Here is a 27,252-nt window from a genome sequence, read left to right as displayed (position 1 = left end):
TACACAAAATCTCCTTTATGAAACTTTAGTGACATTTAATTCAGATGTATAAGAAAAGTGAAGGTCACGTTGCATGTAGAATAATACTTTAATCCAAGGACAAAGTTACTGAATTTATAGCTACACAAATAAAAGAAAGTTCAGAATCACTGCTACATCATCTTCTGTGTGTACCTGACATGACACAAAAACCTGAATGGCTAATTCCTTCTTCCACTTCAAGAACAACTGGGAGTGCTCTCAAAAAAAAAAAACCCAATCAAGCTGTTAGAGGTTACCATGGTGCTTATTGGCCTAAGCTTCTTGTGGAAAAACGAAAAAATGACAAAAAAAAAACCCAACCCATACAGAAAAAGAAAATAATCCACCTGAAAATATGAATCTACAGAATGAATAAATCATTCTCACTATCAGGAAATGCAGGTCAAATTCAGAGTTGCTTTAGAGCAAACAACTATGACATCCTCTGATTTTACTATATAGACAAGAATATTATATTTGTATTTTAATTGAGTACCTTTCAACTCTTAACCACTGATCAAACAGTTTCCATCCCTTAAGAAGATACACTTAAAATTCTTTCAAAGATGTCTCTAGCTGTCAAAGCTTAACTGGCTTCTGTAATAAAATATAAATAAATAAATAAATAAATAAATAAGTAAATAAATAAATAAATAAAATTCTGCCAAGGAAAACCATATCCTAACCCAGTTGCAGAAACAAGACACCTCTGGATAACTTAAAAACTGGCAGATAGCTAAGACCCATGGGAACCAAATATTATATGCTTCAGAGGCTTCTGGGACACCAGAAAAACAGTGCAGATAAAACTATTGTAGGCAGCATTATGCAGAAAGGGCAGATGTTGTCTGTAAGCGTGCCCAAGAAAATCCTACTGATTTATGTGTTTTGCTTTTACACCGAACTAAAAGAATCATGTATATTATATTCCAGCTAAAAATACCCCTAAGTACTGTTTCAATCAATGTATAAATGGCTTTCTTGCAACAGAGTTCTGTTAGCTTTTGATTAATTTTCACCTCTAGTGTACTAATTGCTGAGTCCCTTAACTGGACGATTAGAATCCAATACAAAGTGTATGCTGTACTCCTTTTCAACAAATTCTTCAGCTTATTGAAATAGAAATTATGTTGAAACAGTTGCTAGAGTATGTTTAGTATCTAGTTTACTCATCTACATCTTGTGCATGTTTAGCATAGGTTAATGATGCACTATGCCTCCTAGCATGGTCACTCAGGAAAGTACAACTTGTGTTGCAGTTCAGATTTACAGTCCTTTGTCTTCACTTGCATGTGCATTTTGGAAAAATGAACATCTGCTCACGCTACCACTCATGAACTTTTGCATAGAATGAACCACACTTAGCAATGACAATGACAAATCACTGAAAAGGCAGTGGTTTTTCTGAGGTATACATAAACAACTAATAAAGTACAAGCACATATTTATTATTTAAAAATGTACATTCACTAGAAACACAACTTAGTTAGAAATTCCTCTCCAACTAAAATAAGCAGTCATCTGTCACTCTTTCATTAAGTGGTCCCACTTCAAGAGTAGTATCTGCATTCTCTACTCAAAGTAGGTAAGGCCAAGAGAGTTGTTCTAGGCACAGGTTCACACAATACATCTGAATACCAGTCAGAATAATGTTTAAAAAAAACCCCAAAGCACATAACACAACTTACGTTTTGTTGTTTATACAATCTGACTTCTCTGTGAATGTAAAGAAGGCTCAAACAGAGTTGCACCCCAGTACAACAGGTGATAGATGGATACTGAAATAAGGACATAAGGCTATCCAAGGCCTGTACATTACAGTACGCAAGACAAAAAGATCTCCTATACATGACACTTCAGAAAATGGATTGAGATGTAACTCTGAAAAGATTCATTTTATTAAATACAAATTATTATTATATTTTGAATTTCAATAAGCTTTGTCTCCTATCATTATAGGACCTATAATCTTTCAACTGCACAAAACATTCATTGGCTATGCTTTACGGAATGGCCACAAAGCTCCTAATGGCTGCAAATTTAAGTAGCCTAAGAACAGAAAGGTTTAAAGAAATTTTTTTTTCTACTACACAATAAGAAGCTGTGTATCATTTGTTAGAGGCCACTTGACTGTGCCTGGAATCTTCTCAGACAAGTACCTCTTTAACAATTTTTCCGCAGCCAGCTATGAAATACAGTCATCTCCCACCTTCTACACATACTAGCTGGAGGGCTAGCCCTACTGAAGTTGACAGGAACTGTGCCATAGAGCTCAGGGACACAGAGATGTATGTATTCACTGTATTTCCTAATTCAAGTATAAATAAAATTCAAAGAAATATTTCTGCATATGTGATAATGCGTATTAGACAAAGCCACAGCTATGCATGTCACCTTCTTGACACACTACTAATGCACAAACACATACACAGAGCTGTAATTTGCACATACAGAACGTTTTTTAACTATAAGTTAAAGAAATTCAATTGAGAGATCTAACTAAGCAAATGGGAAACTACAGAGAAAGTACGCAAAGTTAAAGCTGGGTAGGAAAATTTATCAAAATATTTTGAACACATTAGTTTTAATGATACAAACCAAATCACACAAGCTGCACTGTTCATCTTACTTTGGGAGTCGGGTTTAAACATATTTCTAGCCTGCTTATGTTAATGCCAAGAGTCTTAAAACTTGGGCAGTATTAATTAATGGCAGATATGGGAAAAATAAAAGCAGAGTAGGTCTCTGTGTCAAGAGAAGTTGCACAGTGGTCTGCCCTGTATTGCTCTATTGGGGGATCCCTGGTACATTAGGTAGGGCACTTCTGAAAGTAACAGCACCTTAATGACAGTTTCACAGAAGCCCTTATAACTCCAGAAAACAGCTAACCGCAAAGGAGTTACATGTAGGGAACACTCCCATAACGTATCTTTTAAACTTATAGGATATTTATAAATAATAACTTTCCATAGACTTCTGTGCTTACATGTCCCTTCAACAAGGATGCTTAACTCTTCTTGTCAATGGGGCTTGGAATAAACAACTCCTATCTCTACTTAGTTTATTTTTGGCAGTTTTGGTTGAAACATTAAAAACATGCTATTAAAAACACAGCACAGTTTTCCAGAACTTGAACACATTCCAAATTCCAGTGGTCTGTCTAGCCAAAGGTTAGGTAAGTATTTATTAATGAAATTCTATGACTACCACTAACGCTAATCTAAACTGACTCACTGCAAATGAGCAGTCAAGTCTTTGCAACACATTCTAGAGTGAAAAAGACCCATTTCAGAAATTACAATTTCTCAAGATTCACAATGTAACAGAAAGTGAACGATAAGATACAACCCTTCAAAGGGATCTTGAAAAAGTCTAAGTACCTAATAACATCCGATTCTTCTGGAAAACTTGTATTTAATGGGAATTCCAGGAACTCTCACCTGGAATTACTACCTCAAGTTGAGGTTAGAAAAAAGTATGCATATTGAAGTAGATATTTCTATAATGAGAATGGTGAAGGTGAAGGAAATGGAATTTCTAATTGCTAATTTGATTGTCATGTAAAGTAACGCTCGGAAGCATGACCTGGCCAAGGAACCAAATTTAGAACTACATTTAAATTAATTAAAAGCAGATGAAGGAATTCAGCTACGTACAAATATTCAGTTTACTAATTTTAAAAATATTTTTTCTATTTTAATTTGACAATGAAAACAGAGGTAGAAGCGTTCTGTAATTATGCCACTCCCATCTTGTTAACATAAATTCTCAAAATTTTCTAAGAAAAGTTTAAAATCTATTTGTAAGCCTCAATACCGCAAATTCAGTCCTTTTATATTGTTAAAATAAAGCTAAACCACGGGGGACTGATCACATCGGGAAGGTTTGAGGCTGTAGTAATGTCTGTACCCTAACAATCTACTCCAACAAACTGATCACAGAACTATTCTAATGCTTTACCAATCCAAATACTTCTTCACACCCCAACTTCTCACTCTAGAGACCTAATCCGCTGTAAAGTCCCAGTGAACTGTGGAACTTCATAACTAAAATGCAAAGTTAAAATATCCCAAATCAAATCAGCTACAACCGAAGTGTTCCTGCCCAGGAATGATTTCACTTAAAATCCCTGAAGGTGAACACCAGCAGCTGTTTTTATATAATATTCTTATTTCATATAAAGCAGCTCAACTGCTTAGATTTTACTGATTTCAGATTTTGTATGAATCTCCACATGTATTTAGTGTATCTGTGTACTCACACTTAAGAGATATTTCTGTTTTTTTCCCATTACTTCACATTTAACTTTTTGTGCTGGTTTTGGCTGGGATAGTGTTAATTTTCTTTACAGTAGCTAGTATGGAGCTGTGTTTTCGATTTGTGCTAGAAACTGTGTTGATAACACAGGGATGTTTTTATTGCTGCTGAGCAGGACTTACACAGGGTCAAGGCCTTTTCTGCCTCTCACCCCACCCCACAGCGAGTGGCTGGGGGGCACAAGGCACTGGGGGGGCACACAGCCGGGACAGTGACCCCCACTGACCCAGGGACATCCCAGCCCGTGGGGCGTCATGCTCAGCATATAGAGCTGGGGGGAACGTTTGGAGCAATGGCATTTGCCTTGCCAAGTCCCCGTTAGGCGTGCTGGAGCCCGGCTTCCCTGGGGCCGGCTGAGCCCCTGCCTGCCGGTGGGAAGTGGGGAACGAATTCCTTGTTTTGCTTTGCTTGCGCGTGCGGCTTCTGCTTTACCTGTTCAACTCTTTATCTCAACCCATGAGTCTTCTGACTTTTACTCTTTTGTTTCTCTACCCATCCCATCACGGAGGAGTGAGTGAGTGGCTGTGTGGGGCTGAGTTGCTGTCTGGGGTTAAACCACAACACTTTGAGACAATTTGATTTTTACTACCCCCACAGATTTAGAAGGACATATCTGAAAAAGCACAGTAAAGCAAACACAATTTTAATTTTTTGCAATAATTAACATTTGCAGTACTTTTCATATTACTACTACTTCATTATTTAACTAACAGTATTAACCACTCTGACAACTACGCATGCCTGAAATAACATCGCTTCTTAACACTGCAGACTTGACCAGCTCTGAGCAACCTTAGAAGGAATGTCAACAATGCATACCACACAAGTGACTTAGAAAATTAAGAAGTCAATACCATACGTGTCAATCCTATCTATCTTCCTTAAGATTCACCTAAATCTAGCTGAAATATTCTTTCCTTATTTCAATTCTGCCTCTTCAGAATTTGAGGCCTTTAGTCTCTATTACAAGTAGCAGCACTGGACAGTCATGGCAGTACTGGTCTTTATTTCATTTTAGTTTTAATTTCTTCCTGTATTCACAAAATTGTTGATACAAACCCTAAATTTAAACTTAAAAATGCAGGTGTATTGAATACTGCCTCTAAGATATGGAGCTGGCAAATTTTTTACAAAAGTAACTTTTAATCAGATATAAAGTTCAGAAACGAACCTACAATGAAGGTAGTTCCGAGTTAGATCTATGAAATGAAGGACCCAAACCTTCCTGCTAAAGTGAAAGACGATGATAAATTTGACTGCAAGTACAGTTCTATTACTTTTGACAAGGCTTTCTATAAAGAGAATGAGGCCTGACAGTGACTAAAAGAAGAGATGTCCTTTATGCCTCTGAATATGTCAATTCTAGTGACTAAACCAGGCACTTGGTAAATTAGAACATGTGGCTGTTTCAGTCTTTACTGTGTAATAAGCTGTCAGGGAGGTGCACAAGATTCTTTTACTATTCAAAAGAAGCAGCGATATACATTCCTCAAAATGATGGTATTATCACATGATACACAAAGTCAAACTTCAAAACTCAGGGGCAACATCTGCAATTAATCCTGAGAATTACCAAGTATCCTTTGAATGGAAAGAGGCGGGAAGGCAGCAATACAGTCTTGCCTTAGCAATGAATATATTGCAGTGCTCAAAGAAGGCTGAAGATTTTGCAAGCCAGATAGATAACAGATGAAGATTTCTGGTATCTAAAGAGAGAGGCCACGTGATTTTCTTTCCTAGTTCATTTAGTTTCCTAGACCATTTAGTTTTCCAATATGCACTCAGTTTCCCACTTCCACATGCTATTTAATCAAATAAAAATTATGCTTTATTTAGAAAAAAGATTATGTCAGTAAGTTTCAGCAATTCTTTTCAGGGGCCTCCTGCCATTAACACCACATTCAATATTTTCATTATTCAGGATCAGGTAGCTCAATCCTTGTGGGATTTGAGGCACAGTATTTTCCTACACTTGACTTTGACAGAGAAAACAAAGATTTCATTCTAAATAAAAAAAAATAATCAAGTACAATCATGTATGGCCAGATTCTGAGCATAGACACTGCAGGAAAACTTGTCTCTGAAGCACATTTACTCTACTGCACCATCACTCAAAATTTAAGCCTTTCTATTGGGATCAAATACTAACTCCTAATGACCCTGTTTAAGGAAGTAAATTCTGAAGAAGCACAAAAACATATTAACAGATATGTCTGTGAGTCTACTTGCAGGAGAAATACTGTCAAACTGGTTGAAAATACTGAACTCACTTGTCCTAGTGAGGAAGTGGACATCAAGAAGTGTGCTGTAGTCTTGGCTTTTCACCTCTTGCTTGTTGTCCCAATTCAGATACAATAAACCCATCCACTATCATCTTTTCTATCAAAATGCTTGGCCTTCCACTGACAACTTCTGAGTGTAGTTACGCATCATCAGTGCAAAAGTCTTTAATAAGGGGAAGAGTTTGCAAGTAACATAGTTTAAAATAATTTACTGTCATAATTTCCTCATTGCTTCTCCGCATTAAAAAATACAATGTAATCAATTTTGTTTTGCTTACTATTATGGCATTAGAAACTATAAAAATTTTGTCCCAGATGCAGATTCCAAACAAAAGAAAGTGCTTATAAAAGTAAGCTATGGAAATTCACAGAGAAAGCAGTGGTCAGGCTCCCTCCACTTTTACTGTATCAGTGGATATAAGTAAACCTAAACTAAGGAATTATGGCACGAGTATAAAAAATATGTATAGAACTAAGGAATTATGGCACGAGTATAAAAAATATGTATAGAACTAAGGAATTATGGCACGAGTATAAAAAATATGTATAGAATCAATGTTTTTTAACTCAGTTTTTCTTGTTTCCCTCCTTATTCAAGTTTCACAGCACACATATGGGTATGAATAAGTAAGGGATTCTTCACCCTAACTTCATACACAGCAGCTTGAGAAATGTTTCAGATTAACATAAATGATAATACACATACATAAGGCTGTCTTTCAAAGAGGTTTGATAATTTGTAAATGAAATGGTTGCACAGATCAGGTCAAGTCAAAAGGTTTGTAATATAAGTACTTATGTAAATCTGTTTATCACTGCTAAGGAACATGGGATGACTTCAAATGCTCACTATCTAATATACGCAGTACACATTTAGTGTAATTCACATGAATTTTCATTCCAATTTTTAATTACTATGCAGTTTGTAAAGACAAAAATCCGCTAAGTGAGATTGCTCTTTTTTTTTTTTCTTTTATCAGAACAATTAACATTAATTGCATGTTACTTCACAGGCAGTGCTTTTCTACACATTCATTACTAAAATAATAAATTGAATGAAGTTTGAATAAAAGTATTAAAATAACTACAAGTACAGACATTTACCCCTAAACATATTTGTATCAATATTTCCTTAGCCAGTGTTCATAAAGAGGTAATACAAAGCTTCATTTACACTCACTATGTTTCAGGACTCCCATGAAAAAAAGAAATGGCAATTCCTTTTAAAATTGCTTATATTTTTCCAGATGTAATTTTCTTTTTATACTGTATACAGTTTTACTTGCATAACTTGTCAAAATGCCTTGTGATACCATAAAAGGCAGACAAGATTCTCATAGTATTAAACAGACTGTAGTGGCAAGAAGGCAAGACATTGAATTGGTTTTTACTTGAGATTTAAAAAGTTTTAGACAGAGTCTGAATTCGTGGCGCTGTGAAGTCCATCCTGTTTTTTCACCTACTAGAGCATAAAATAGCCGAAGTTTCTTTTCTAAGGTTTCGAAATCCATGGCTTTAACTTCTATCTCAAAATCTTAAAATTAAATACCCACCCATCCATATGGAGATCCAGACATTTAGGTTTTTGGATTTATTAAAATCTACTTATATTGATAACATCATAGGGACATATGATTTGGCATGGCAGACACAGGTTTAACAGCCTAATTGCTTGGATTTTGCATAGTAAATCATTATGTTAATGCCTCTGCAGTGAAGTGCTAAATAGGAATTCCCACAACCAAGACTTTTCATTCCTGACTGAGAAGGAACAGGTAGGACATACTGGGATAATTTGGAAAGAGACTGCTCTTCAGGGACACAGGAGATGAACCTTCAGACCAACACAACTATCCAGCTCTACCAAAGGGAAGAAAACATGCCACAACATAGAATGCTGTGAATTATGTCTTTGCTTGAATAACCCAGGGACACCAGACAATTACATCTTCTCTTACAACCTTGCTTGGGAGGAAAGACAGCTTTGCAGAACTTTACAGGATAAAGACATACTCTATGTAAAAAGCTCTGCATGTATGTAGAATTTCTTATTGTACAGTATCCATGTGGACATTGAGATAAACCTCATTACTTTCTTCTGCAGTTGCAATGGCACTATACATCATGCTCCCGTAAATAGTTTCTCCCATGTAAATAAATCTGACACAATGAGAAGTTTTCCATGATAACCAGGTATTTTGAAAGAATACATATAATTTAACATCCAATAATAAATTGGATCAAAATAAAAGGAATCAACATAGCTTTATATTTTGTAAGTTCCTATTAGTAGATTAATATTTCATTCATTTTCCTGAAAAAGTTTCATTATTGTTTTCCCTAAACTTATGTCCACATTTAATCACTGAAAATGCACCTCCACCACACAGCAGATGTGTCATTAACTATTTCTGAAAAAAAGTGAAATAAAATCACCCAGCATGAGAATACTATGGGATAAGTCAACACTAGCAGATGGTGTTTATTTTGTCACTGCTTGTGTTAAAAATTACCACCTATTTCATCAGCTTCTTTAAGGTAGAAGCTTCATGTAAAAAGTGGAAAAGCTATTTTTTATAAGCTGTCACAGAACTTAAAATATAAGTTCTTGTTTTCATGGCTTCCAGTTTTCTAGGACATGGTGCAATACACGGGAGATTGGTTTGTATAAATCTGACATGATCAAGTATTTTGCTAGCAGCTCAGTCTTTCAACACACAATCTGTTTTGTTTCTCAAGCAAATTTGCAAATTCTTTAGTTCAAATACCGGTGTTTTCAAGACAAATTCTGTAACAAGTGTTAAGTCTGCTCCTAGGAGAGGCACCTGGTATAACTGTCAGCTTGTTTTCTTCTAGGACGCAATATGCAAGAGTGTTTTACTTCCCCCTCACAATTTCCTACATTCTCATTATTTTATTTTATCACACACTTTTGGCTCTGTGGTTTACATTCTCTGGTTGATTGTTTCTTAACAAAACAGTATGTTGCATGAAGAGAAATTGTACAACTGGGACTTGGCTACCTAAAGAAGTCATTGCTAAAATCCCATGATGAAACCGGGTTTTGGTCCTGTATTTTTGAAAGAATTTTCATTAAAATGGAAACCTAAAGATCCTCCCAGAAATGCAAACCGATATAATCCTCAGTAAGGCAAATCCACATTGAAAGCAGCAAAGTGAACTAAATTACTCACTACTATGATTTAAACAGAATTATTATAAATGCTCTATTGACAGGATCTATAAAAAGTATTTTAATACAATTTAAATACAAAGCAAAATAACTTATTTGTATCTGAAGGCTACTGGACAACAGTCTACCATTTTCACTGATGATTTTAAACATCATGTTACAGAGAGATCATCCCCCTAAATCAAATCCCCACACAAACAGTTGCATTTTGTATCTAAACATCATAAGCACAGGATAAAATGCAATCAATTTTCTTCTCCCAGAAAAAGCATAATCCCTATCTTCATTAAATTACAGTTCAAATTATAATGTCCCAAAAATTACTTTAAGAACTTGCACATTGTAGGTTACCATAGAACTCTGAGATAGTTATATGCTTGCTGCAACAACACATCAAATACGTATCTTATTAACTATAGCAATTCAAATCTTCTTTTGGTATTGACAGGATTCTATATGAATTCAGAGACTATGTGCTCCACTACAATGTCCAGATTTGTATGTTCACAGTTTACTCAAAATCATCATGTTGAATCAAACAGCAAAGATGCTAAAACTGCACTACAATGGCTGCAAAGTGAACCAAAAGATAGGAAATGGTAGAAAAAAGGTTGCCTGGATTACCATTGTTAGTGCACTGCAACATGTTTTTTGATTACTTGACTCAATTCTTTCTCCTTCCCTGTTCAGTTTTCCATTGCACTTAATATTCAGGCTGGCTTGCACACACCATACAAGGAACCAATCCTTTTATCTTTATTATTTAATGAGAAGCACAGGCCTCTAGGTGTCCTATTCAGATCATACTCTAAGCAGAGCAATATTAAATTTTGTCTTTTACTTTTATATATTGCTCAACACTACAATATCTGAATGCTTTAAAAGCATTAATGATTTTGATAAATCTCTGAGCTTTTGTTACATTATTTTACAGCTATAAAAAGAGTGGGTTTGTTCTTTTGGTTGGTTGTTTTTTTTTTTTTTTTTTAATCCTCGATGCTTAGTATGAGATAGGTTTGAGATATTTTGTGGGGTTTTTGGTTTTCTATTTTGTTTGGGGGTTTTTGGTTTGTTTGTTTGGTTTGGTTTGTTTTGGTTTTGTTTTTTTTTGTTTGTTTGTTTGTTTGGGGTTTTTTGTTTGTTTGTTTTTGTTTTGTTTTGTTTTGTTTTGTTTTAATCTATTAAGAATTATTCTCCCAGAAAAAGACAAGTCAGAAAAGGTGAGATTTAGATCTACTCCAAATACAAGGTAGGGTAGATATTTTCCTAAAGGACACTTTAATTCTTTTTCTTTCCAGAGTCTGAACATGGATCTGACATCAATCCTTTTGACTGTATTTCTGAAGCGCTGACCATTATAATACCCATGTTCAGCACTTAACCTCCTTTTTTCCAATTACCTCTTGGTCTGCACCAGCAGCATCTTTCTCCTTAGCAAAGCAAAGGCTGAATAGATCACGAAACCTAACATTTTATTAGAACACAGCCGAGAAATCCACCCACTAAATGAGCACACTCAATAACTGGGTACCTTTAAAATGAAAGTCTGAGGGCTCCAATTACAGTGATACAAAGAGTCCTCTTTTGTTGACACAACATGCACACTGAAAGCTTTGCAACACTATTTGGATGCATTCTCGGCCAGCTGAGGCTTTAAACCAAGGTTAGTGCCATCTGTCTGGTTTTGGCAGCACTGAGATTGATGTAAAAAATCCTATGGCACTTTTTAAAAGGAACAGAGATAAAGTTTTGTTTTGGTCAATTCCTTTGATTTATTAACATAATAGATTTGGCTGACATCAATGCCAGTCAGCACATCTGGATCTATAAACTCAACACAACCTTCTTACCAGATTTAGAGCATGCAATGAACTGGTTTACTAGTTATATCAGATTTAGTATGTCCAAGTAATTAGACATAGAAAGATCATTAAAAGTACTAAGTTTTTTCTATGGCTTGTCTCAGTTCAATTATTTTCTTAAATGTATGTTACAGTCAAGCAAGATGTGAGAATTAATACTACTGTGAAATGTTTTTGAGTTGCTATATAGTTATTAATACATACTCATGTTCTTCTTAATTTCTAGAGCCCTGAACAAACAGAAAACCAAAAATTAAAAGCAATATATAAATCAAATTTGTTTGAATTGGGAAGGGTATCAGGTTGTCAGGGAAAAGAACTAAATCAAAGAGGAACAACATTTGATGAAATGCCTCAAAACTTCAAATGAGAAATGACATGGTTCAGTTGGATGCAATTTGTAGGGCAAAACCTTTCTGAGATCCTGGAAAACACACTGAAGTATTATTCTTTGAGATTAATATAGCCTAAATAGCACAGCCCGTTCATTTTACCTGGGTCAAAATCCCTTCTGCAAAACCAATAATCAGAAATGAAGAGATGTATATAAGATAATTTCCATTCTTTATTAATTTAATCTTTATTACTAACCATACACATGCCACCTTGGGCAATTTTTAGAATTATATACCAGCATTATGGAAATTTAATTGCTCTACCAAATGCGCTGGCTCCCACTCTTCTAAGAAGCATGGAAATACAAAAAGTGGTCTTTATCTCCAGTTTGAAAACACATTGAGCATTTTTGGGCTGCATTAACTATGAAATGGTCACAGATGCTCAGTACTTTCCAGAATCTGATGTAAGAAACTGTCCCAGTATTTGCTCAGACACTGTTTGAGACTCAAAGCATAATGCCATTCACTAGTTTTCACCAATAATCAAGCAATTACAGAATGGAGTATATCAGAAAATAAAATTGGAGGTGATGAGAAAACCTTGTTTTATGTCTCATTTAAATGTTAAGCAAGCAGAATATTATTCCTGGTTAAGGCCCTAAGTCTGCAAAGCATTTATGTAAGTGCTTAAATGAAAAGCCCAAATGTAAAGCTATCTTTCCTGTATGTACTAGGTCACAGCTGCAATGGAAAAAAAGAATGAAAAATCAAACTTTGTCTTCTATCTCATTAGGCAGTCAAATACAAAGCAAAAATTGAAGTGCTGAGGACAAAAGACTTTATAAAAAATGGCCCATACTAAATTAGTGAAGGCATATACTGATACTATAGTTAGTATAATTTTACATGACCAATAAATGAAAACCACTTCTTGAATTCAAGAAACAGGAAGTGGAAGATGTCACTGAATCTTTAGCTTTGTAACAAAACTCCTTAAGATATCTTTGGATTTTTATTACTTGTTTATTTATTCTTTTGCTAAAAAGTACATTGCAAGCTTTTTTTCAGACATTCTCCTCTTTCCAAAGGAGTTTTATTCTTAGGGAAACAAGGGGCACGTGAGGAGAGGGGAGAGTAGTGGTACTTAAAAAAAAAAAAAAAAAAGTCTATCAATGACGTGAATCCCTACAAAACAACAACAACAAAAAAACCCAAACCAACAAAACCCCCTGATGGTTTTACACAGCCCCTAAGATACAAAACACAGTGACACTGTCGGAATCTGAAACTCCTAGACTGTTAGAAAAAGAAACTCTTAGAAAACTTAGAAAAAACCTCAGACTAAAGATGAACCGAGCTATCACGAAATTTTTCATTAGAAAATCAGATTTAAGAATCGCTGAAGAAACGTGTATCACATGCAAGCTTTTACCAACAGGATAAAACAGATGTAATTGCTTTTGTGAAAATACTGCTGGATACAAGTACCATATTGTTTTTAAATTATGCCTGTGTATACCCAGATCTGGCATCTCTTCCGTGTCCTAGCTCTTTCTCTCCATGTAATGAGACCCGTCCCGTGAAGCAATGTCAGGTCAGGGAAAACGCACATCTTTCACCACCCAGTGAAGACTCCCAATAAAAAACCCACCCTTAGTTTAATCAAATCAGGAAAGTAATACTCAACAATGAAATAGAAGTAAGTAGTAAAGAGAGATCAGGTTTATTCAACAGGATTTAAATACCCAGGAGTTAAAAACGAACAAACAAAAAAATCCCACAATACATAATAAGCAGAACAGAAACAGACTAGATCAATCATTGCAAACCCCACAAATTCTAAACTAGGTTCTAAGTTTACAAAGAATACAGTTTAAGCAAGATAAAAACCTTACGTATTAGAGAGTTCTTTGTCTCAGCCAGCTGCTGCCAGCTTGTCTGTCTCTCTTTCAATTTCTCAGAAAGGTGTGTGTGAAAATCTAAATGAAATAAAACAAATACATTTTAGAGATGGCTCTTTTCCTCCTTTTCTTCCATTCCATTCACCTCTGGTGTAATACAGCCAATAGAATATTTCACCTCCTCCCACCCAAAGCATTCCTGAATAATAAAAAAATACATTACTCATTATTATCTGGAGACTGAGAATTCTTTTATCTTGTTATCAATGACATATAAAAAGGTATATTGAGTAGCAGTAGTACTGGTGAAATCTTGCTTTGGAGAAGGCACATATACCCACTGTTGGTATAATTAACCACAAAAAAGACAGAGTGCATAAAAATCTGTCTATAATACATGCACTAAAATTTAACCTGAAGTCCAAGAGAGTTTTCATACATGCGGTACAGTAGGTAGTTAAGATACTAAATTATTTTCAGTGTATTATCTATTACTCCTATAACCAAGTATGTATCTTTACATCCTTCTAAAAGATAATTTTTGTTATCTGAAACCAGACTCTTAAGATACTTCTGGAAAACGGACACTTTCAGCTCTAATAAATCACTTCTTACATGTTTATTGAAGCAGCATGAAGACTTTTACATTGACTATCAACATAATCAGGCTCATTCGGCAGCATCTCAACTAGACTTGAACCAGTGAAACTTCACTGTTGCAATGATGGCTTTTTTTTTTTTGCCTTTTTTTTTGTCTTGTAAAAACTCTCCAGCTTTAGCAAGACAGATTTTATTATATATTTTAAAATATCCTTTAGTTTTGAATAGTCTTTCCCTTTGACTAAAAAAGAAAAGAGGTTTCTTTTGGTTGTACAACTAATTCTAATATACCTGGATTTTGAAAACATGGAGTAACGAAGGAATCCTCTTACATTTGAAAAGCACAAAATCAATTGAAAAATGTTACTGAATTTCATAATAACACGAGAGTTTTCAGATGTAGCAAACAGGAAACATAAAACATATTTTTATTTATTTACACGAATTTCATTGCACAAACCAGTAAGACAAGAAGCATAATTCACTGTCTTTAAGGCCTCACTGGGAAATTATTTTACTTTGTACATCTCAGGTTCAAATCCTTAATAATTCTTACAATAATTTAATCTTACACCCAAGACTCACCAGAATCATCAATGAAAAGGTGTTCTGTATACCACAGTAATTTATTATATGCAAAGAAAAAAATGCAATGCATTGACACTTAAAGATATAAAAGCAGCTGACCAAAACAACAGAAAATAAATCACTTTGTATGCTAAAGATATGAGACAACAAATTATCTATCTGTTAGGAAGACAAATATTTTGCACCTAAAATGCCACAGAAATAATGTGAAAAGTCACAGAAATAATGTGAAAGAATGACAGCTCCTGAGTTTTACATTGCCAGCTTTGGGAGTAAAAAGTCATTTTAAGAGACAAGTTATACTTTTACAAACAATAAAATCCACGCAGAGTCTACTAAACTGGCTAAACATCTCCTTGCCACACATGAAATTCAAGTTTGATGTGGTATGACTGTAAGTAATTTTCAGGTAGTTTGGCCCACATCTAGTTAGTTCAGCTTTACTTTTTATGATACAGACTTCTGATTTAAAAACAAGGAAGGAAAATGTGAGATTTTTCAGGAATGCTCCACTGAAAGATAATGCTAAGAACAACATGCAAGTGAAGCAAAAATATGTGGTGTGGAGCACAATCACTATCAATATAAAAACTTTGGTGAATATAGTTTGCAATTAAAAAAAGATTCTTAATTTCTTCATTTAGGTGTTACTAGCAATTTTGCCAAAGATATAATACTAAAGGTGGATGAGAATATTTTCATATTTTTCATATTTTAAAAATAGGATAAATTAAATACAAGTAAACACATGTAGATGCAGGAATATATTAAAAAGGAAGTCATGGAATTGTTTCACTAAGCCTTTTTTTTGTTTCTTTTTTATGTGAAAATGGCACCAAATTCTTAAATACAGTGTAATTCTTCTGTGGTACCAACAAATTAAACAATTTTAGTATTTTACAATTTTACAGTTTCTGTTATATCACACCCCATAATATGCAATTTTTAAAAATCTTTACTGTTTGTATTTTTAATAGAAGTTTTTCCTTTCATTTCTCTTTCAAGAGGAAAAAACAGAATTAATCCATCAACAGTTTATCTATTGACATTTTATCACATTACCCTTTAAGCTTGCGTATGTTACCGAATCTGCTATTTTCTCTTTTTACCTGTCTGTGGCCACCTTGGGATATTTGATCCTTACAAAGGGTAAAGATGAGAACAACAAACTGTTCCCCCAAGGAAGCTGAGCCACCTCTCTTTGATGTGAAACATCTAAAACTAATGGCTAAAAAAGTTTCCAAGCTCTGTTTCTCTGACAAATAAAACAAACAAAAAAAAGTTTGTTACCAATGCCCAAAGGAAAGAATAATTTAAATGTTGAGACACTTTAAAAATAGTGTCATGTGAAGGGAATTCTCCATGGGCATTACCTTCCTTTGACACTCACAGGGAGTTAAACCTAATTGCATTTAGGGTTATCTCTAGCAGCTACACTCAGAATCAAACATCCTCATGAGTACTATTGTTCTAACTAATCTACTTATTAGGCTTTTATTCAGCTGTAGTACAGTTTTTTATAAAAAACACCTCAAAGGGATAGTAATGGATTTTGCAATTATTAGACAGGAAAGAATAGACTATGACCTACAATCTTTGGCCTTGACAAAAATTAGGAAAAAAAATATTTTGTAAGCAAATCTTTAGATCATTATGTTAATTTTAGTCCCTATCAGACACTACACTTTACATCTGGAAAAAGTAAAACCTGTGTGAAATTATGTAAGAAAGTTACTATGCATTCTTATACATTCCTCTAAATCACAAACTCTCCAATGTCCACAGGTCTGTTTGCTCCTACAGTAACTGAAAGAGAGAAAGAAATACTTTCAAAGACAAATGAATAGCAGTTTTCAGCTTGCTGTCTCAAGTCCCGGTTTAAGTTAAAAATCAGTGCTGATACATCTAATTTTAAATAATAGGATGAATACTAGCAACACTTTTTGAACATTGAGAAAACAAATACTGCAATTCCTAAACCAGTCTCCTGTGAGGTACACAGTATTAAGTCTAGCTGCTTGTATTCAGCATATTATTCAGTAAAGTCATTTTCTTTTCTTTTCCTTTCCTCACAACAGCCTCTTCAGAAACTGATGCTCTACTTTTGTCATTCTGTTACTTTTTAACGTTTATCTAACTTCCTTCACACCCCAAAAGTTTCCTAGGAGGCCTAGCACTTTGACGAGACCTACAGGACGCTGTCTTGCTTTTGGACAGAAAGGCTGACAAGGGCGGGCTGTAATCACTGTCCCCATTATCCTTCCCTCCCCATCGCTATGCCGTGTAGCCAGCCATCAGGAGGCACCTCTGCACACCACACAGAGGTCCCGCTCACCAGGATCCCACCGCACAGCATTCTCGGGCCTCGAGGACACATCTTTCTCACAGCAAAGGGGATGATGACCAAATATCGTCTTGTTCTTAATTTATGGTTCCTCTTTCGAGCTGGCCTAACAATGACTCACAACTATTACCTATCCAGGAACAAGTGTCACTCCTATCTCTTCTTTCTCTTCCCCTCCATCCCCAGTTGTTTTCTTCCTTCAGAATTTTCCCCTTCATAGTCCTGTCTGAATGGATGCTTCTAACTATGCACTATGAATTTTCAACCTTATTAGTTTAGTCAGGTATTCTGGAATTTCACTTTTTAACATTTCTTAATAGGCATTACCAAAAGTTTGGCTACCAATCATATAGTATATGCTCCACCCTTTAAGATGATAGCACATTGCTTTTGTTTTGGGCTTTTTTTTTACAGTATGAAAACATTTTGCATTTTACAAGGCTTGCTTCCTCCACCCATAATTCTTCTGCATCTCTGTCAACATTCATCTAGAAAATAACTGTGAAACTTTAAATATGACCGGACCCTAAAGTTCTGTTTTCATTTTCCCTCTTCTATTTATCAAAGTGGCATAACCCAATTTTTACTGGCAATAAACAATAAAAAGATGGTTTATTTTTATAAACTATCACTTCAGAAGCATTAAATAAAGGTCTTACAAATAAATACCCTTAATTTCTCAAGCTGCTTCCCCTCCCTCCTAATATTTACACAAAAACATCCAATAACAAACACTTGCTCCACTTCTGTCACGCCTGTGTGGCTGAGGCTTGTCCCAATTGTCTCTGATTTCCTCTCTATTGAACACTTTCAATGAGCAGAATTTGCTTCTCTATTAGTACCTTAGTACATTTTCATTGCTATTTTCTCAACATGCATTACTGATCATTACGGTTCTTGAGGAATAGGACAAAAACCATAACAACTGACAGAACAGTCTGTCAGTGCCGGGCAGGCTTTCCTCAAATAGCTTTTTTTTATTTTATTTTTTGTATTGGGTTTGTGTGGTGGAGTTTTGCTAGTGGGGGAGGAGGCTACAGACATAGGCCCTGTGAGAAGCTTCTTGAAGCTCCCCCAGCTCCAAGTCAGACTTGCCCCTGGCCAAGGCTGAGCCAATTAGCGACAGTGGCTGTGCCTCTGCGATAATATAATTAAGAAAGGGAACCTGGAGGAGGAGTTGGACTTGTGAGGAGCTGTGAGGAGGACACCTGTGGGGACACCCAGGTCAGTGGAAGGAAGAAGGAGGGGGGGAAGTTGCATGGGACCAGAGACCCTTCTGCAGCCCCTGGTGAGATGGCAGGGCCACACCCCTGCCATGATGGAGGTGGAGCAGATGCTGACCTGCAGCCCGTGGAGGAGCCCATGTCAGAGCAGGGGACTGTGCCCGAAGAAGGCCCGGCTCTGAGGGCAGCCTGCACTGGAGCAGTCTGTCACTGGGAGGACTGTTACACGTGGGAGGAACCCACGCAGGAGCAGTTCATGAAGAGCTGCAGCCCATGGGAAGGACCCACGTTGGAGGAAGTTCATGGAGGGCTGTCTTCTGTAAGAAGGATGACATGCTAGAGCTGGGGAAGAGTGTGAGGGGTCCTTCCCCTGAGGAGGAAGGAGCAGCAGAGACAACGGGTGATGAACTGACCTCAACCCCCATCCCCTGCCCCCCTGCACCACTGGAGGGGAGGAGGGAGAGAAATCAGGAGCAAAGCTGAGCCCGGGAAGAAGGGAGGAGTTGGGGGGAAGGTGTTTTTAAGACATGGTTGTATTTCTCAGTGTCTTACTCTAATTGGTAAATTAAATGATGGTCATTGTGGTGTTCAAATTAAATTGATGATGTTTCTCTTCCCCCATTTAGTCTGTCTTTTGCTCATGACCATAAGTACTGACTCATCCTTCCCTGTCCTTACCTCAATTCTTGAGCCATTTATTTTATTTTCTCCACCCCATCCCTGAGAGGCAAGGGGGGAATGAGCGGCTGCGTGGTGCTCAGTTGCCCTCTAGACTCAAGCCATTACATTTTTTCATCACATTCTCCCCTAACATTTTGGATCAAGCATGCTGGACAGACAACAAATGCTGTACTCTCAGCCTATATGTATACCAGTTCTGGAAGCAAATAAATACTATAAAGAAATCAGAAAAAACTCAGTAATATAAAAGTCATGCACAAAAGTATGGGAATATGAATTGTTCTGCAATAAAAGGGCCACATAATTTTTATTTTCTATATTGTCTTGACCGAATTAGTATCTGCTGTTTTACTCTATCACATTCTATTGCGCATTTTATATCCAATGTTTTGTTTAATCTTTTACAAAATTTTTATTCCTTTTTCTCTCATCTGCAGCACATTCAGTAAGCCAAATAAACTTTACCTGCATAGTATACTAGCAGCTCTCAAGCAAAATTATTCTCCAATACAAAATGTCCACAAGACATTTTATTTTTTGAAAGTATACACTTAAATATGTTAACACACCACCAAATATTCATGCAAGAATGACAAACACTACAAAGGAAAATGCTCTAATATTAGTTCAATTAGTACATTTGAAAGCTTACTATAGTTCAGTGAACTCAATAGCAAATACACCATTTCCCCTTTTCTCAGTCTGCCAAAGATAAGGTTACAAAATGGGAGTCAGAAGAATTTTTGACTCACATTGCTATTTATTACACCCAGACTAACTAGCAACTTATCTGCTTGTAGCAGTAAGTTTAACCCCAGACGGCAATTAAGCACCACACAGATGTTTGCTCAGTTAACCACTGCCAGTGGGATAGGGGAGAGAATCAGAAAAAAAAGTACAACTTGTGGGTTGAGATAAAGACAGTGTATCAGGACAGAAAAAGAAGGGAAAATAATAATAATAGAATATAAAAAACAAGTGATGCACAACACAATTGCTCACCGCCTGCTGACCAATGCCCAGCCAATCTCTGAGCCATGGTGCCCTCCAGCTAACTCCCCCCCAGTTTATACACTGGGCATGGTGCCAGATGGTCTGGGATGTCCCTTGGATCAGCTGGGGTCAGCTGTCCTGGCTGTGTCCCCTCCCAACTTCTTGTGCACCCCCAGCCTGATCACTGGCAGGGCAGTAGGAAAAGCTGAAAGTTCCCTGACTTAGTATAAACACTGCTCAACAACAACTAAACCATCAGTGTGTCACCAACATTATTCTCACCCTAAATCCAAAACACAGCACTATACCAGCTACTAGGAAGAAAATTAACTTTATTCCAGCGGAAACCAGGACACTACTGCACCAGGAGCTGGATTTTCAAGCACACTGCCTACGTCTTTTATACAGAATGAGCTAAGCAATTAGCTATATTAGAGGTAACAGTACACTTAAAATGACAAATACCTTCATTTTATATTTTCATTTTCTATGGACTAGTAAAAGCACCAGGATGTACTAGTACCATAAGAATCACAGGGACATGCATAATTCAGATCAGCACTTAATAGAGTGTATAGATATGTCTATTTCTTTGTGAAGAAGTCTGTCTACACTTAGGAACTTAAAGTGAGCTGAAATTAAATTTCAAGAGGATTTATTTAAGTCAAATTAAATTGTTTCTACTTGTTTTATTTACAGAAAGAATTAAATACAGGTCCTCTTAAGTCCAAATGAATATATGTACATAGGAGTTTCAATCAATTTCACAATACCATTTTAAAATCCTGCCACTAAATCATAGAATGGCTTGGGTTGGAAAGGACCCTAAAGATCACCCAGTCCCCCCCCCTGCCCCGGGCAGGGCCCCCTTCCCCCAGCCCAGGGGGCTCCCAGCCCCGTCCAACCTGGCCTTGAACCCTCCCAGGGAGGGGGCAGCCACAGCTGCTCTGGGCACCCTGGGCCAGTGCCTCACCGCCTGCACAGGGAACAATTTCTGCTTTAGATCTAATTTAAAACTACCCTCTTTCAGTTTAACACTGTTATCCCTCATCCTATCCCCACACCCCCTGATCAAGAGTCCCTCCCCACCTTTCCTGTACCCCCTTTAAATACTGGAAGGTACTGGTAATCAGATTATCAATTCACTGGTAATTTGGATGAATCTTCTCAAATGCCCCAGAAGAGTCAGGTCATAACATATAAAATATTCATATTTGCCTCTTAATTCAACATGGTCATTGACTCACATAAAAAGAAGAATTCTAAGTGAAACTTCTTAACATTTTTGCTTTTCTTCATGCTATTTCCTTCTAGTTTTGTTTTGCTTTGCTTTTTTGGTCAGGGTCAATTTAATAACTTATTTCATGCTGTTAGGAATGGGTTAGTGTCTCCACACAGGTCAATGACTCAGTTATGGGTCATTATCCCCATAATTTATAAAACCATAAGCCACAATTCTCATGGGATTAATTTATTAAAAGCTAAGAAAAGCTTCCGTCTTAAGTAGCAACAAGGTTTCTAAGTTTGTTTTCTCTTTCTTTAATACCTCTTCTATGCAGGTCTTTATAACAAATAACACTTTACTATTAGTTGAACCTCTGTTCCAATGACTATCTTTTTAGATCAAAAACTTAATGCCTGGAAAGATCAATATCTGAATTATTACACTAATGGGGAGAATTTAAATTAGTGAAGTACAAATTAAACACTTCCTGGTGAGAGTATCACTTCTTCAAATCTAGCTAGTTGAAAAAAAAAAAAAAAAAATCACTAAACACATTATCCTTGCATAAATATGGTGAGAAAATCCACATTAACCAAGTTTTACAATAAAAGTGGCCAGGTACAAAATTCAAATTTAGAGGGGACTATATGCATTTTACTACAACCAATCAACACTTCCATTAAAACACCCACTGCTGTTCTTCGTCACTTTTGGCAGCACACGAAACTGCGTAAATAAAAACTGTAAAGAGAAATCTAAAAAGAACTGAAATTCTAAAAAGAATTCTTTAAACAGATTTTTTCTCCTTATTGTGGGATACATATTGATAACCTGTACTTTTTCAGCTTGAAAGTGTAAAGAAAAAGTCAGCTAAAATGCTACAGTAAAAATTATCTGCCACATACTACTTCGCTGTTTCTTTTGTAAGGGAATAAACCAAAGTTAGCTGCTCTTGATAAGAATTTACTTGTTTTAATGTATCAACTAATGTCACCAGAATGGAGCACTGTGACAGCTGTGAAATAGACATTAAGGGATTGATAAAACAATGGAAAGGTTTTTCAGTACAAGCATGCAATTCTAATAGTGCTAAATTATTATAACCACGTTGGGTGTTGTATCACCCTACCCCTCCTCCAAAAAAACAAACAAAACCCCAAACCACTAAAACATAACTTATTCTGTCAAAAGAACAGTGTAAACCTAAGACATATGGACAAGAAAAGGTAAGAAGGATCAAAGTGTTACCACATTACTCATACTGATATATCGGGCATTTTTTGCAATGATCTGAATATTCCATAGGCCCTACAATATCCTGTATGCTTCTAACACTGTAGATCATTTCTCACTTAAGATCAAACAAACCCCTAAAAATATAAATAAACACTAAAACAAATACATACAGTTGTGTTCCTAGGGAGGTGATGATTGAGATCAATGTCCTAGCAATATTAATGCCTTACGAAACAAAACAAAGAAACTCTTAGAGTAATAACTTCAGCATCTGACTTCCTTGTTATGCAGTTATGTTCTTCACTGCTAAGAATTATTGTTTATTTTTTAATTGTTATGGCAAGTTAATTAATTGATGAGCTTCAATCAACTTTAGACCTACTTTTATATACTAATCTCTCTTTTCTTTTTACAGCAAGTTCTATTAATGGAAAAAAAAAAATCAAATTACAGTTTTCACTAATTTAGTTGGTAAAACCTGATATGTCATCTGTGCCTGTAAACAATTCTGAAGAACTAAGAATCAACACACAATTCATAAGAAGACAAGTTGACAAACTTATAGTCTTACTGTGTTGTATGTTGGTGGAAAAAAATTACAAAGGACAAAATTTTCATCTCAAATTTTACCAACTATCTCTTCAGCCTCTATAACGAGATGACATATAGCTTTCAAACAAAATTATTCTCAGTACACTTTGCCAAAGAATGTAAGCAGAACCTGTAGTGAGTCAGATCAAAGATCTTTTATCACATCTCTAGCCTAGGAAAAAGTATAAAACTAGAGTAAACATATGAAGATAATCCTTCAAAATAGCCTCTGAAACTCCATGAGTTTCTCTACAAGATTTCCTAAAATGTTTATTCAACAGCTCTCTTTGGGTTTTTCTTCCATCAATTTCTTAATTCTCGCTTTGAACCAGTGTAAATTGTTAGTATTTTAGAAGTTTAGGGCCAAGAAGCCCAACAACCTCCCTAAATGTTATATGAAGTAGATTTTTGTTCATTTTGGATCTGACATTTGATAATTTGATGTTGCATGGTTCCCATATGGGGAAAAAGCAGTGAGCAATCATTCCTTATTCAGATTCTGTTTGTCACTCACCACTGCACAGACTCCAATCATGTCATCAGTCGCTGGATTTTTGTTTTTTACACTAAAGAATATTGAAGTTACTCTTCACAAGGACACTATGCTTATATAGCTATACTTTGAGTAACTCATCTCACTGGCTCTTACCTTTTGCCGTTATACTATAACATTCTTTAAATGGAAGAATGAGAATTCAACATTGTTCAAGGTATAGACATAGCACACCTTTATACAATGGCTGTGATTGTATTTTCTGGTTTGTTCTTTATACAAGATTTCCACTGGTTTCTCTTTGTTGTAAGAAGGGGGTTGTTTGCATTACTGTAATACCATGTGGATATCCTTTCATAGGATTGTCCACTGTTGCACTAACATAATTTTTCTGAATAATATTAGACAATTCAGAGCCCATCATATTTCCTGAACAATTATCAATTTCACCTGCTGTTTTCTCTCTTATCCATTCACTATCATTAGATTCTTCAGGAATTTTTTCACCGTCTTCACTACACTGGATAACACTTGGTATACAGAAAACCATCACCTCAGTACGTATCTATTTTCCCAGCTCATTTTAAGAAACCCACCAAAATTAACTTTGCCCCATGAATGGGACAACAAAGAACAGGAGAAGGCTGCAATACCCTCAAAAAACCCAGACAAATTCAGCTCTTCTATCTAACAACATACGTTTCCCTTACACATCATGGTAGCTGCTTCCCTCTGCATACACCATAGGATAGTAATAAATATACTCATCTGTTTCCTGATAGATAGAATCTAGCCTTTAAGGACTCTGCCCAGTTTCCACAAAGCAAGCAGTTTATAGAACAGACAGAAAAATTGTCTGGACAAGACAGACATACATAAACATATCACAAGTTCATGCTGTGCACTGTTAGAAAGAAAGCATTAGACACAATGACTCAAAAGGGATAACATCTTAGAGTAAACAAACGTAGACAATGCTTTCTACATGTACCAGAAGCATATTTATGATGTGAAAAACACTGCATTATATTCTATCTGAGCTACAAATACTGAGTCATGTGGTGAGTGACCTAGTTTGCTTTTCATTTTAAATGTATTTTTAGTTATTCCCTGTTGATTTATGTTTTCATTAAAACCTCAGGGATATGTCCTTTTCAAAGTCTGATAGAGACTGAATGGACATATGATGCTTTGTAAAAAATACCTAGGCATTTTTCCCCAATGTTCTCTTTCTCATAAAGTCATAAGTCTAATAGGAGCTCAACTGAAGAGGAAATAAGCATAATTTGTTTACCTCTATCCTATCTTTCCTTCACAGAAATTTAAATGCAAATGTGAAATAGAATGTACACCAACAAATACATCAACTGGTAGTGCAGTCTAATGACTACAGTCAACAAAGGAAAGGAGACTACTGTGCTCTCTGCTTACTGCTACTGCATTCTGCAGTTGGCAATAGTAGGAGTGTTCTGTATATCTTATTTTTGCAACTGAATTTATATAGAAATACCTTGAAAATCATCCAGTATTTATACAGAAGTGGTGTAATTCATTTCCATAAACTTGTGAAATGGCATATAACATTTTATGTACACAATTAATGAGATTATATTGCTGTGAAATAGAAAGACAGCCCACCTAAGAAAAAAGCCCTCTGAGTGCCTCCAGTTGTGCAGAAGATGCATTTGGAGGGTTTTTTTGGAATATCCTGATCTTAATTTGAAATAAGTGGAAACTTCTAATTGTTCTCAAACCAGAAATAATGCAGTCAGTGAAATGAAGTCCACTGTTCTCCCCCCCCGCTTTTTTTTTTTTTTTTGATTACAAAAACGGACCATAAAACTTCAAAATTTATGTATAGACTCCAAAAGTTCAGAGCAATAAGTGGCTAAATTTTTTGCTTTGCCCACTCTCAACCACCAAATTCAATTGCAACATTAGTTTTTGTATAATAAAAGCACAAAATACTGCATAATGACCTAGCTTCAAATGAAGGCTCAAATACAGTAGTGATCTTGATAATTACATTAGGACACTCTAGTTTCCCTACAGCTCTCTATTTTTCAAATTTAAACAGTTATGTGCGTGATGACAGCTCTGGGTGCTCATAAGACTATTCTTACTTTATCCTGTCTACTTTCGCATGCTCCACAAAATCAGTTTTAAGCTGCAGTTTTCAAGTATTTTGTCAATCACAGTTTATCAAATGCATTCTGCTAAGGCAGCTGTCAGGACAAGATTCAGCAATGACAAGCTGTCTTAGCTCCTGTTCATTCTATCCTTAAGTCACCAACTCTTATTTTTATCCCTGAGGAGGAGAAATACTCTGGGCTAGAAAAAGGCTCTACCTGTTCACTAAACAGGCAGTTGAGTCACTGTGCTGGCAAGGCTCCTGATCAACAGAACTAGGCATACCAATAAATTCTCAGCAGCCCATTTATGCCTACTTTTTCCTTATCATAAGTGCTATTCTGAAAATACTACTGGCACTCTGCACATAGAAGTGATTGAGTAAAAAGATACAGTGCAGGTTGTCAACTGATCCTGAAATAGCCTCTAGTGGATAGATAAAAGCCATGTAAACCATAGCAGAAGACAGTGCTATTAAACAGAATCGACAAATTCCCCACAAAACTTTCCAGACAAAATTCTGGCCTCTGTTATATACACACACAAAATGATGACAGCATACATCACTATTTTTGTATTTAGTGAAAGATCAGTGCATACTGAAGTATTTTCTTAAAAATCCTGACAATTAAGAACTTCATGGCATCTTACTCTGTTTAAGTGTTGTGATATTTCATAAGGGCTAAAACTGGGATTATGCCAAACTTGCCTTTTAGCATTAATTGTATTATCGACTGTACTACCGAAAAGAATGTTCACCTATAAAGACAAACCATGACTGTGAAAAAAGTATGAATGTGATTCTCCCTCCCTCCACAGTTATCATGAAAATGCCATAAACATAAAACAGTACAAAGACAGCTTATCTCCAAATATTTTAGCTGATCAAAATGAGTGCCATTTGATCTTATACATGGTCTGTTGTGGGATGAAGGAGGGAGTTTGACAAGTCGATGCAGTGTTAATCTACATCAAACCCTTCTACTTTAATGGGAACAGAATTGAGAAAGTTTCAGTCTTCATTAAAGTGGATGAAAGAAAAAGGTGAAATAGTGACTTGAATTTTAGAAGTGCTGAATATTTCCTGCACCAGTTGAGTTGAACAGAAAGTAGTATTTGAAACAGGCTGACAATTAAAAACAGACCTTATATGAACTTATGACAAAATTTTCAGTTGTTGTCCATCTTTTAAGTTTCCACCATTGTCCCTTTATACCATACAAAAAGAAACAAA

At 35.9% G+C, this 27,252-nt stretch overlaps 1 protein-coding gene across 8 annotated transcripts in view; it reads right to left on the bottom strand.

Annotated features, from left to right (window-relative positions):
• TENM2 (teneurin transmembrane protein 2) overlaps nt 1–27,252 on the bottom strand; it is a 693,894-nt gene that overhangs the window by 304,995 nt on the left and 361,647 nt on the right. For 5 of the 8 annotated variants that reach the window (XM_042790512.1, XM_042790513.1, XM_042790514.1 and 2 more), the window contains one exon: nt 13,909–13,992. The exons of the other annotated variants lie outside the window; for them this stretch is intronic. In XM_042790512.1, coding sequence (XP_042646446.1) covers nt 13,909–13,992 — 84 coding nt within the window. The remainder of the gene's footprint in view (nt 1–13,908; nt 13,993–27,252) is intronic. 8 annotated transcript variants of the gene reach the window in all.

This window comes from Tyto alba, unplaced genomic scaffold (genome assembly GCF_018691265.1).
Source record: "Tyto alba isolate M040663 unplaced genomic scaffold, T.alba_DEE_v4.0 Super-Scaffold_17, whole genome shotgun sequence".
NCBI lineage: Eukaryota > Metazoa > Chordata > Aves > Strigiformes > Tytonidae > Tyto > Tyto alba.
Note: the sequence above shows the minus strand (reverse complement) of the source record. Positions and strands in the feature narration are given on the sequence as shown.